General features: G+C 40.6%; 1 protein-coding gene across 1 annotated transcript; it reads left to right on the top strand.

Annotated features, from left to right (window-relative positions):
* The first annotated feature begins 571 nt into the window (after positions 1 to 571).
* Positions 572 to 1,765, top strand: LOC127092786 (uncharacterized). The gene has a single exon (XM_051031687.1). The coding sequence runs from the start codon at positions 572 to 574 to the stop codon at positions 1,763 to 1,765; it is 1,194 nt and encodes a 397-aa protein (XP_050887644.1).
* Positions 1,766 to 13,109: the final 11,344 nt, after the last annotated feature.

Genomic DNA, 13,109 nt, shown 5'->3' with positions numbered 1-13,109 from the left:
ACGAAGAGAGAACACATAAGTTTAGAATTGGAAGTTGTGTAGTGTTAGTCCCCAAGGGCCACTCCTTGCGTGCCTAGCATGAAGACTCCCCTAGAGTAGACCTATTTGTAGATCTCGTTATAAGACAACTAGCCTGTTGCATGACGTTGATTCATGAAGGGTCCATGACTCTAGGACCTCCTCTTAGAACCAGTTCCTGCTTTAGTGGTTGCGTAATGATGGACTCCAAGGGCCTCTCCTTGTTGTACCCAACATGAAAACCCCGCTCAGAAGAGACCTTTCGTCACTCTTATCATAAAGCGGCTAGCCTGTTGTATGATGTTGATACGATTATGGTCCATGACTCTGGGAACCTTATCAAAAAGGTAGAAGCTATCCTGTCAGTGGGTCTATGGGTAACCAACTTAGAACTATCTATTAAGAAGCCTACCAAATAGGGTGTTTTGAGTTACTTTATCCCAAAACCAAATACCATGCATTCATGATCATTTGCATAACATCATGACACTCATACAAAATTTTGTTTTCAGGGAATTTTTGAACACGCAGTTGTTAGCACAAAAAGTTTGTAATGGGTTCAGAAAGAAGGAAAGCATTACCATTCAAAGCCAAAATGCCAGATACTGCCAACATATTAAGACTTCTGAATGAACTTCCCGCCTGCTTCAGGGTTACTTTGCAAGGAAAGTTTGGCCACATTTTAGATCTTCTCTCAGTGGATGTTCAAACACCAGCCATCACCGCTTTAGCTCAATTCTATGATCCTCCGCTTCGAAGTTTCTTGTTCCAAGACTTTCAGTTGACTCCAACCTTGGAGGAATTCGACCGACTCTTGGGATTTTCTATGAAAGGAAGGACACCGTATAATAGGATTGGTCAGGTACCTGAGGTAGAGATGCTAGCCCTTGCACTCCACATCCCAATATCTGATGCATTGGCTAATTGGAAGAAAAGGGAGAATCTCTTTGGTTTTTGGAGGGCTTACCTAGAAGAAGAAGCAGAAAGGTTGTTTGAGATACATCATTGGGACGCATTGGAAAATATGCTAGCTCTTCTCATATATGGGCTAGTATTGTTCCCAACCCATGAAGGTTTTATAGATTCAGCTGCCATAAGTATCTTTTGGGCCGTTTGGAAGGATAAACAAAGTTTGGTTCCTCCACTACTAGCTGACACTTTCCATACTTTGCATACTCGACATCAAAAGAAGAATGGAATGTTGATATGTTGTCTTCCCTTTCTCTATAATTGGCTTATCTCGTATGTGTTCAAGCCTGATGCTCACATCAGTGAGATGTCCAGTGGGGAGTGGGCAAGAACCCTGGTGTCTTTGTCTAGTAAGGATATCATTTGGTACCGACACAAGCTGAATGTCGAGGAAATCATTATCAGTTGTGGTAGTTTCCCAAATGTGCCACTAATAGGATCTAAAGGTTGCATCAGCTACAACCCCATGTTAGCTTTGCGACAGTTTGGATACCCTATGCGTGGGAAGCCCGATGATAAGGAGTTAGAAGAGATGGTTTTGAATGATATGGGAACCAATGATCCTTTTCTCCTCCGTAAAATCATTCGATCTTGGGAAAAGGTGCATACCAAAGGAATAGAAATAGTAAAGAAGAATGATGCAGCAAGGGTTCCTTATCAGCAATGGCTCTCGGAGAGGATCAAAGTTGTGAAACTCCTTTTTTCTACGGAGATTCCTCTAAGGTCTACTTCACCAGAACCAATCCTTGTTTCTCTTGAAGAGGTGGAAGAACTTTGAGCCATGGTAGCTAAACTTGGAAAGGAGAAAGATGATCTGCAATCTGAACTCTATAAAGAAACTGGGAAAAATATGATTCTCAAAAGGAAGAGTAACCAAAGGAAGGAACTTTTGGAGGAGAGTCGTAAGAAGAACAGAATTGAGAAAGATCTCAAGGAAAGAGTCTTGGAGTGCCTGGATCAGGCTGATAGTGGATTAGGTTCACTCCGTGATGAGTTAGCTAAGGCTAAAAGAGATGGACAAGAGTGGAAGCGTTGGTGGGACCTAGCCACTAAGCAAAAGAAGGAGGTAAGGGAGGAGCTTGAAGCCCAAATACAAGAACTGAAGGAGCAACTTCAAAGCTCCGAAGCTGAAGTGGTACGTGAAAGACGTCTTAAGGAACAAGTCCAAAGAACCTCTCAAATATGTCCTAAAGCCTGGGAAGAGAAGTGTGATGAGGTGAATACTAACAAGGAGCTAGCTAGTTATTGGAAGGAACAATATGAGTCTTTGAAGAGCCAAAGCATGGATTGGCTAAATCATAGAAAGCGTTTGAATGAGATATTGGATGAGTATGAATGCACCATCAACCTTCTGCAGCCAAGTCTTGATGCATACCGCACGAAGTTGGCTAACCTCATAGAGTTTTGTAATGTCGTGGCCATAGACTTACCATGGAAATTAGAAAATGCTCTAGAGGACATGGATGAAAATAACACTCATCCTTCGGCTCGTGACCTTGTTTTGCTTTGTGAAAGGATGATGCGAAGGTTCAAAGAAGAATTGAAGGCGCACAAAGAGCGAGTTGCTAAGAGGATTCTTTAAGTTGTTTGCTTCGTGTTATTTCCAATTTTTTTATTTGGCTTAATGTTTTGTACCCACTTTGACTGTGTACTTCGTACTTTTTGGCTTCATTGAATGAATGGGTATTGAATTTTTGAATCGGCTTCTGACTATTGTTTTCTGTTCACATTAATTTCAAAGTGCGTGCTCAACAACTGCGAAGTTTATAAGAGTCCCTAAAAATAAATAAACATAAAACGCATTCATACATACATTCATGCATTCTCCACATAAATAAATAAAAACTCATTCCATTTTCTCTATCAGTTGTTACACACTAAGTCCTCAACACCACTACAACACCAGAGCCATCGCTCGTCAAAGAATGGCAGACCAAGAACAAGAATTGGAGCGAGTAAGCTCAGAACTCGAAGACCTACGAGGAAACATGGGTCAAGTCATGGAGATACCACAGGTCATCAGGGCAAAGTTGGACACCCAAACGATGGTCGTTTCAGAAATCGCCGGTCCCACGATTGAACCCCAACCTGCAAGGGCAGTACCAACCACTTGGCCAGCCTATGGTTTACCTCCCGGTTTCACACCTCCAGTTGAAGGCGCCCCTGGATTTGCATAATCCACTCAGCAGACGGTTCCTCTACCAACCATCAATGAAACTCACCCAGTGGTCCACACGTTCGCACCACCTCTCGTTCGTGCACATGTGCAACCTTATTTTGAGGATCAACAACATGCTCCGGACTTTTCGGACGAAGATGATGATAGGCAGAAGGACATAAAAGGGATGAAAGAGAATTTCCAGATTCTTGAGAAAAGGTTAAGGGCTATGGAAGGTGACCAAGTTTTTGGTGCTACTGCTAAGGAAATGTGCTTAGTGTCAGGTCTTGTGATTCCTGCAAAGTTCAAGACCCCAAATTTTGATATATATGAGGGCCACTCGTGTCCTAAAAGTCACCTTATTATGTACTATCGAAAAAATGGCTGCGCACGTAGAGGATGACAAACTTATGATACATTGCTTCCAAGACAGCTTGAACGGTGCTCCCTCTAAGTGGTACTTAAGCCTTGATCAAAGTAGGATTCGTTGTTTCCAATACTTGTCTGATGCTTTCATCCAACATTATAAGTATAACATGGATATGGCCCCAGATAGGAGGCAATTGCTCAGCATGTCCCAGAAAGATAATGAGTCTTTTAAGGAATATGCACAACGATGGAGGGAAGTGGCCTCGTAAGTTGAACCACCCCTTGCTGAGAAGGAGTTAGCAGATTGGTTCATGGATACAGTCAAACCTATGTTCTATGAAAGAATGGTGAGTAGTGTATCTGCAAGCTTCTCTGACTTGGTCGCCGTGGGCATAAAGGTCGAGCTTGGATTAAAGAATGGAAAAATGATAACCACCTCTGAAACATCTGGTAATAATGCCAAAACGTTTCCCGGAGGTTTTCAAAGAAAGAAAGAGGGTGAAACAAATGCAGTGTCAACCAGTCAAAGGAGGAGTCTTTCATGGAAGAAGCAACATCAATTTGCTCAACAACAACCAACTTATCCAGTGCAGTATGTTCAACAACCGTATGTGGCAGCAGTCACACCAAATTTCAACCAGTCACAAGCTCCTGTCTATCAACCTATTCAACAAGCACCAGTATACCAGCAAGCGCCCGCGCCACCTGCTTATCAACAGCCAAGGGCACAGGCTCCTCGTCCACAAAATCCTCCAAATAAAAATAGGGTACAAAGAGGTAGACTTCTGTTTGCTTCAATCCCTATGACATACACTGAATTGTACCCATCGTTACTACGAAAAGGGTTGGTGACTCCCAGACCTTTGGGTCCTCCACCAAATCCTTTACCTCCATGGTACAATCCAGATGCCCATTGTCCTTTCCATGGGGGTGCCCCTGGACATGATTTAGAGGGATGTTATGCTTTGAAGCATATTGTGCAAGACCTGGTTGAGAAGAAGATTCTTTCATTTCGAGATATCAGACCCAATGTAAAAAGTAACCCTCTGCCAGTGCATGGTGATGTTAATGCCATCGAGGATGCTTCTGATGTTTGTATAATCAAAAATGTTGAAGATGTTAAGACCCCATTGATAGTACTTCATGCAAGATTGGTGGGAGCTAGTTTGATTAATACACGCCACGACAATTGTGAAGAATGTGTCATTCATCCAAGGGGATGTAAAATGGTACGAAAGGACATTCAGAACTTGATGGATCAAGGTGTTTTACAAATTTGTGGTCCTACAACAAACGAGGAAGTTTCAGTCATTGAACCCGTTTTCAATCTACCAGAACCGTTTGAGATAACTTATCATAGAAAAGATGTTGTTCATCCATCACCCGTGGTAATTTGTATGCCTACCCCCTTTCCCTTTGAAAGCACCAAGGCGGTACCCTGGAAGTACGACATAACAATGGTAGATGGAGTACCCAAAGCTGCTGAAAGTAAGAAAGGTTTGGAGAATGGTGACACTGATATCACTAACATCGCAGGGACGAGCAGGATGACCCGCAGCGGTCGGATTTATACTCCCAATATTAATGTAAACCCTCAAGAACCGACAAGGGAAGCTGCAAATGCAAATCCTACCCCAGAACATGGAGGGGCACAGCCGGCTGTGCAAGCATATGAAGCGAGTGAGTTTCTAAGGATAATAAAGAAATCTGACTACAAGATAGTTTATCAGTTACATCAAACACCATCAAAAATATCTATCTTGTCTTTGCTTCTGAATTCCGAAGCTCATAGGGAGGCTCTACTAAAAGTGCTTGCTCAGGCTCATGTTACCCAAGATATAACGGTTGGCCAATTCGATGGGGTGGTCGCCAATATCACAGCCTGTAACACTCTAAGTTTCAGCAATGAAGAGCTACCGAAGGAAGGGAAGAATCATAATCGCGCTTTACATATATCCCTAAAGTTCCAAGAAGATGCTCTGGCCAGAGTTTTAGTTGACACTGGATCGTCCCTCAATGTTCTACCAAAGAGGGAACTTGCTAAATTATCTTAGCAAGGTTCAGAATTGAAACCTAGTGCACTTGTGGTAAAAGCATTTGATGGTTCTCGAAGGACAGTAGTTGGGGAGATAGAGCTACCAATCCATATCGGACCGCATGTATTCCCCATCAATTTCCAAGTCATGGACATAAATCCCGCTTACAGCTGCCTTTTGGGACGCCCATGGATACATGCTGCTGGGGCAGTAACTTCTACTCTGCATCAAAAGATGAAGTTTGTTGTCAGGTGAAGAAGATTTTATCATCAGTCAACTCTCCTCTTTCCGTTATATCGAGGCTGATGAGGATGCCTTAGAGACCTCTTTCCAAGCACTTGAAATATCCAATGCCACACTTGAAGAGGTTAAGGATCCTATTGAGAAAACCCGTTTGTCGTTCGCCTCTTTGAATAGTGCGAGATCAACCGTTGAAAGTGGAGGCCCTGCAGGTTGGGGGCAAGTCATCAATGTCAGTGAGAAAAATGATCATTTTGGTTTGGGGTACAAGCCTTCTGCTAATGGAGGAGCCCTGGTCCCTGCAAAGGACCGTGTGCGGAGCATACAAGAAGTTTTCCTGAGCACATGATTTATCCATGGAGATCAAGTTGGTGCAGTGGAAGATGACACTGAAGATGGAGAAACATCAAACCTGATATACCGGTGTGAGGCATCCCTAACAAATTGGGAAGCGGTTGAGATTCCAGAAGTTTTTCCCGTGTCAAAGTAATTGTGTTTTCCTTTGTGTTTTTGAAAATCCTTAGCTCTGCCCAAGGCTAATGGATCATTTGTAGGGCCTCTTTTAAATTTCAAAAATCATTATGACAAATAAAGAGCATTTTGTTCAAATTCTTGTCGTTCATTTATTTGTTTTTCTTTCCTTAAAATGGCAATCCTTTCAACAACTACAAAAATATTTTTATTTCTTTTGCGTTTTATTTCCATTTTTCTAAAAAACCATCATTAAAAAACATGCAGAATAATCAATAAACCAGTTGAATTCGATGACCCCACTACTTCCTATAATTTTGAACTCCCCATCTACCAAGCGAAAGAGGAGAGTGAGGAAGATTGTGAAATCCCTGAAGAATTGGAAAGGATGCTCGAGCACGAGTCAAAGGCTCTTCAGCCACATCAAGAACCAGTGGAAACGATCAACCTTGGCACCGAGGAAGACAAGAAAGAGGTCAAAGTTGGGACTACACTTGAGGCAAGCATCAAAGAAAGATTGATCAAGTTGCTACAAGAGTATGTAGATGTATTTTCCTGGTCGTATCAGGATATGCCAGGTTTAGACGCTGATATTGTTGTCCACAAGCTACCGCTACAGCCAGATTGTCCGCCAGTGAAGCAGAAGCTCCGAAGAGCAAGACCCGACATGGCTCTAAAGATTTGTGACGAGGTGAAACGTCAATTTGATGCCGGTTTTCTAGTAGTTGCAAAGTACCCTCAATGGGTAGCTAATATTGTACCTGTACCCAAGAAGGATGGCTAGGTCAGGATGTGTGTTGATTATAGGGATCTAAATAAAGCTAGTCCAAAGGACGATTTCCCCCTGCCACATATTGACACTCTGGTAGACAACACTGCTAAGTTCGCGGTCTTCTCCTTTATGGACGGATTCTCGGGTTACAATCAAATTAAGATGGATCCAGAGGACATGGAAAAGACCACATTCATCACCCCTTGGGGAACATTTTGCTACAAGGTAATGCCATTCGGTCTCAAAAATGCTGGGGCAACTTACCAAAGAGCAATGGTCACTCTTTTCCATGACATGATGCATAAGGAAATTGAGGTTTATGTGGATGATATGATTGCAAAATCCCAAAGTGAAGAGGATCATATAGACCACTTGCAAAAGCTATTCGAGCGTCTTCGGAAATTTCGACTACGGCTGAATCCTGCTAAATGCACCTTCGGTGTTCGATCTGGAAAGTTGCTTGGTTTCATTGTTAGTCAACGAGGAATTGAGGTAGATCCGGACAAGGTTAGGGCAATACAAGAAATGCCTGCTCCGCGCACAGAGAAAGAAGTTAGAGGATTCCTGGGACGTTTGAACTATATCTCCAGGTTTATATCTCATATGACTGCTACGTGTGAACCTATATTCAAGTTGCTCAGAAAAGATCAAGCAGTTGAATGGAACTCTGACTGCCAAATGGCTTTTGAGAAAATCGGATAATACCTGCAAGAGCCCCCTATTCTAATTCCACCTGTTCAGGGGAAACCACTCTTTATGTACCTAACTGTGCTTGAAAAGTCAATGGGATGTGTGCTGGGACAACATGACGAAACCGGTCGAAAGGAGCATGCCATCTATTATCTAAGTAAGAGATTTACCGATTGTGAAACCCGATATTCACTCTTGGAGAAAACTTGTTGTGCTTTAGCATGGGCCGCTCATCGTCTAAGACAATACATGATTTGTAACACTACTTTGTTGATCTCAAAAATGGATCCAATAAAGTATATCTTTGAAAAGCCTACTTTAACTGGAAGACTCGCCCGTTGACAAATGTTACTATCTGAGTATGACATCTAATATGTATCTCAGAAAGCCATTAAAGGAAGTGTGTTGTCTGATTACTTGGCAAACCAGCCCGTTGAAGATTACCAGCCGTTGAAGTTTGACTTCCTTGATGAAGACATTATGGTAGTAAAAGATTGTGAAATCCCAGGACTTGATGAAGGACCTGAACCCGGATCTCGGTGGAAGCTCATGTTCGATGGTTCCTCCAATTACATGGGGCATGGCGTAGGAGCTGTTATGTTAAATCCGAATGGTGGATACACTCCTTTCACAGCAAGGTTGTGTTTTGATTGCACGAACAATATAGCAGAATATGAGGCGTGCATCCTAGGCATTGAAGCAGCAATTGATCTCCGAATCAAAATCCTCGAAGTATGTGGAGACTCAGCCTTAGTGATATACCAAGTCAAGGGCGAATGGGAAACCCGTGATGCAAAGTTGATCCCCTATCGTGCCTATGTCATGGAACTAATAAAATACTTTGATGAAATCACTTTCCGTCATATCCCGAGAACTGAGAATCAAATTGCTGATGCTCTGGCTATGTTGGCTTCAATGTACCAAGTTAGATTCCATAATGAAGCGCCTCTCATTCAGATCGAGCGGAAAGTTGAGCCTGCCTACTGCCAGTCGGTTGAAGAGGAAGCCGATGGTAAACCCTGGTTTCACGACATCAAATGCTTTTTGCAAAATCAAGAATACCCAACAGATGCAACGGCCCTTGACAAGAAAACATTGAGGAAGTTAGCATCTAAATTCTTCTTAAGCAATGGTGTGTTATACAAGAGAAACCATGACATGATTCTGCTCAGATGCGTGGATGGACGTGAAACAGACCTATTGATCAAGGATATTCATGAAGGATCCTTTGGAACTCATGCCAATGGGCATGCCATGGCCAAGAAGATTTTGAGAGCTGGTTATTACTGGTTGACTATGGAATCCGACTGCTTCAATTATGCTAGAAAGTGTCATAAATGCCAAATCGATGCTGACAAGGTACATGTGCCCCCGACCCTACTAAACGTTTTGACGTCACCTTGGCCTTTCTCAATGTGGGGCATCGACATGATTGGCGCCATCGAGCCTAAAGCTTCCAATGGTCACCGCTTCATCCTGGTTACTATTGATTATTTTACCAAATGGGTAGAAGCCGCCTCTTATGCTAATGTGACAAAACAAGTGGTTGCACGGTTCCTCAAGAAAGAGATCATTTGCCGTTATGGAGTTCCAAGCCGGATCATCACAGATAATGGGACGAATCTGAACAATAAGACCATGAAAGAATTATGCGAGAGCTTCAAGATTGAGCACCATAACTCTTCACCATGTCGTCCAAAGATGAATGGCGCTATTGAAGCCGCTAATAAAAACATCAAGAAAATCCTGCAAAAAATGGTGAAAACCTATAAGGATTGGCATGAAATGCTACCCTTCGCACTGCATGGATACCGGACTTCTGTCCTCACTTCAACAGGGGTAACCCCATTCTCTTTGGTATATGGGATGGAAGTTGTTCTCCCAATTGAAGTGGAGATACCTTCAATGAGAATCTTGATGGAGACCAAGCTAGAAGAGGCCGAGTGGATTCAAAATAGATTTGATCAATTAAACATCATAGATGAGAAGCGAATGACTTCTTTGTGCCATGGACAGTTATACCAAAAACGGCTTAAAAGGGCTTTTGACAAGAAAGTACGGGTTCAGGAATTCAGAGAAGGAGACCTCGTGCTTAAGAAGATCTTGCCAATACACAAGGACTCACGTGGGAAGTGGACTCCCAATTATGAAGGCCCATATGTTGTGAAGAAAGCCTTCTCCGGAGGTGCCTTGATTCTCACAACTATGGATGATGAAGAGCTCTCACACCCCGTGAACTCTGATGCAGTTAAAAAATACTACGCCTAATAAAAACCCGCTAAATCGAAAACCTGAAAGGGCGATTTAGGCAAAAAAGGGTATTCCGGTGGACTGAAAACCCGAAAGGGCGGTCCAGGCAAAAGTTAGGGATGAATAAAAAAATGGTAGCTCGCTAAGTTGAAAACCTGAAAAGGCGACTTAGGCAAAAAGGAGCGTCCCGGTGGATTGAAAACCCGAAAGGGCGATCCAGGCAAAAGTTAGGGGCACAAGGCATAAACTACATCAGTTATTACTGATTAACACCGAAGAATTTGAGGCGGAAGATCAATCCAGTTACTCCCCTTAGAAGCAAGGTTTTGGGGAATCATATCTAGTAGGGATGTTAGTGGTCACTGAATTCAAAGTAAACCTTTCCTTATTGCCATTCTCCAAAAAATGTAACACTTTATGGAGCTACGCCATTTGTGTGCTACCATTCTTGAATAAAATACAAGTTTTCCCAATCATTGTTAGTTGTGTTCGTCTACGCTTTTCTTTGTTATGCAAAGTGTCATTTATTTGTTAATAATGAAATTTTGAAACTTGAAAAAAGAATTTGAAATTTAGTGAAAAGAACAAAATTACTTTGATATATGTGAAAATCAAAGGAAAATCATTTGTTTCCCTGAAAGCCTCAAGGTTGCATAAATATTCCTGGATTACCAACAAAAATCTCCATGGAACACAACTTATTAATCCTTTGGAAAGATGGACTTTGGTTATTTATAACTGTCAATCATAATAGGTTCTCCTTTGGATACGCCTGTTAATTGTACGGGTTTGAGTTATTGGTGTTGAGGAATCAGAATCTCTGTAAACAGTCCTTACAAACTCCCAGGCTGCCTATTGTCATCATTGCATATCATGATCATTCATATATCATGCATAAAAAAAATTCAAATCATATATAGCTGAAATGTACTTCGGGCTCATTTTTGCATTGACCCAAGTCTTGTTGTTGATCCTATACCCTTTGACCTCTAATTCCAGTTTGTATTTGGTGCCCTTAAACCAACATCCGGTTTTCGCAGTCATTTTCAAGTCCAATTATTGTTGGCAAAATCCGTTAAAAGTTAGTTATAATCCATTACTTACGGTTAAGAGTCCAATTGTTGTTAAGCTTTATTCAGGTCATATATGAACCTGTTGTTGAGCTTTATTCCATTGTCAGGTCATATATGAACCTGTTATTGAACTTTATTCCATTGTCAGGTCATATATGAACCTGTTGTTGAGCTTTATTCCATTATCAGGTCATATATGAACATGTTATTCAGTGCTATTCAGGTCATATATGAACCTGTTGTTGAACTTCATTCCATTATCAGGTCATATATGAACCTGTTGTTCAGTGCTATTCAGGTCATATATGAACCTGTTGTTGAACTTTATTCCATTATCAGGTCATATATGAACCTGTTGTTCAGTGGTATTCAGGTCATATATGAACCTGTTGTTCAGTGGTATTCAGGTCATATATGAACCTGTTGTTGACCTTTATTCCATTATCAGGTCATATATGAACCTGTTGTTCAGTGCTATTCAGGTCATATATGAACCTGTTGTTGAACTTTATTCCATTATCAGGTCATATATGAACATGTGGTTCAGTGCTATTCAAATCATATATGAACCTGTTGTTGAACTTTATTCCATTGTCAGGTCATATATGAACCTGTTGTTGAGCTTTATTCAGGTCATATATGAACCTGTTGTTGAGCTTTATTCCATTATCAGGTCATATATGAACCTGATGTTCAGTGCTATTCAGGTCATATATGAACCTGTTGTTGAACTTTATTCCATTATCAGGTCATATATGAACCTGTTGTTCAGTGCTATTCAGGTCATATATGAACCTGTTGTTGAACTTTATTCCATTATCAGGTCATATATGAATCTGTTGTTGAGCTTTATTCCAGTATTACCAAGTTCTTGATATTCCCCAGCATTGTCAGGTCATATATGAACCCGTTGTTGAGCTTTATTCTAGTATTATCAGGTCATATATGAGCCTGTTTTGAAGAGTCTTTCTCTATGATTGTTTCAGTGTTATCAGGTCATATATGAACCTGTTGTAGAAATTTTCATATTCAGGTTTAGTAAGTCATATGTGAACTTACTACCGAAATCTCTTGTACTCTAAATATTATTTATCAACTTTCACTTCGATTACTCCCTAGTGCGTGTCTGATTCTCCAGCAGGATTGTTTTCCCCAGTAAGTTGTTTTTTACCATTTGTCTGTCTCCTTGTAGACCATCAGCATTCCCCACAGATCTTTGTTTCATTCTGTATCCATCATAAAGCATCATGCTAGGGTTTATCTTATGTCCGATCATGTCCCTAGCAAATCAAATAAAAAGAGTCATTCATTCAGGCATTCATCTCATATCATATCCTATCATTTTCATTTCAGGATCAAAATCCGGGTCTTCTTAGTATTTAACTATCTCCCACTATAATTATATGAAGAGTGTACTTCTTCATATTGTCATGTTGAAGATATTTAAATAGGGGCAACTGTAATACCCCGATTTTAGATCCATCTGCATTTATCCACTATGCATCATGCATTCATTTTAATATAAACCCTAATTCACGTCTGAGGTCAATTGTTGACTTTCTGGTCAATTAGTTGACCAAAGTCAACCGTCCATTCCCAAATCCATATTGTCTCGATTTTGATAAACATTGGTCATTATCTATGCCTTTTTGATCATGGTGCTTTTAATTACAAAATGGATTCTAATTTAAGTTATTTGACTTTTTAATTTTCAATTTGATTTTAATTTCAAATTAAGTCTAATTTCAAATTTCAATTTAATCTTAATTGTTTTTTTTACTAATGATTCAAACTTTAATTGACTTTAATTTTCAAATAAATGTTAGAATTGATATCAAATTAATTTTAACAAATTATAGATTAATTTGATTTCAATGGGTTTTATTGGTTTTTTTTATTTTAATTTGACATTTAGATGAGTCTTGGATTATTTCTAAAATCCATATCCATTTTTATAACCAAATATCCATTTCCATAAACCAAGGTACAACCATTCTTATTCTTTACAATCACTTCAATCAAGTTCAAATTACAGCCAAAACCTAATTACATGTTCATTTCTA

Source organism: Lathyrus oleraceus, chromosome 1, assembly GCF_024323335.1.
Source record: "Lathyrus oleraceus cultivar Zhongwan6 chromosome 1, CAAS_Psat_ZW6_1.0, whole genome shotgun sequence".
Taxonomy (NCBI): domain Eukaryota; kingdom Viridiplantae; phylum Streptophyta; class Magnoliopsida; order Fabales; family Fabaceae; genus Lathyrus; species Lathyrus oleraceus.
This window is presented reverse-complemented; position numbering and strand designations above follow the sequence as displayed.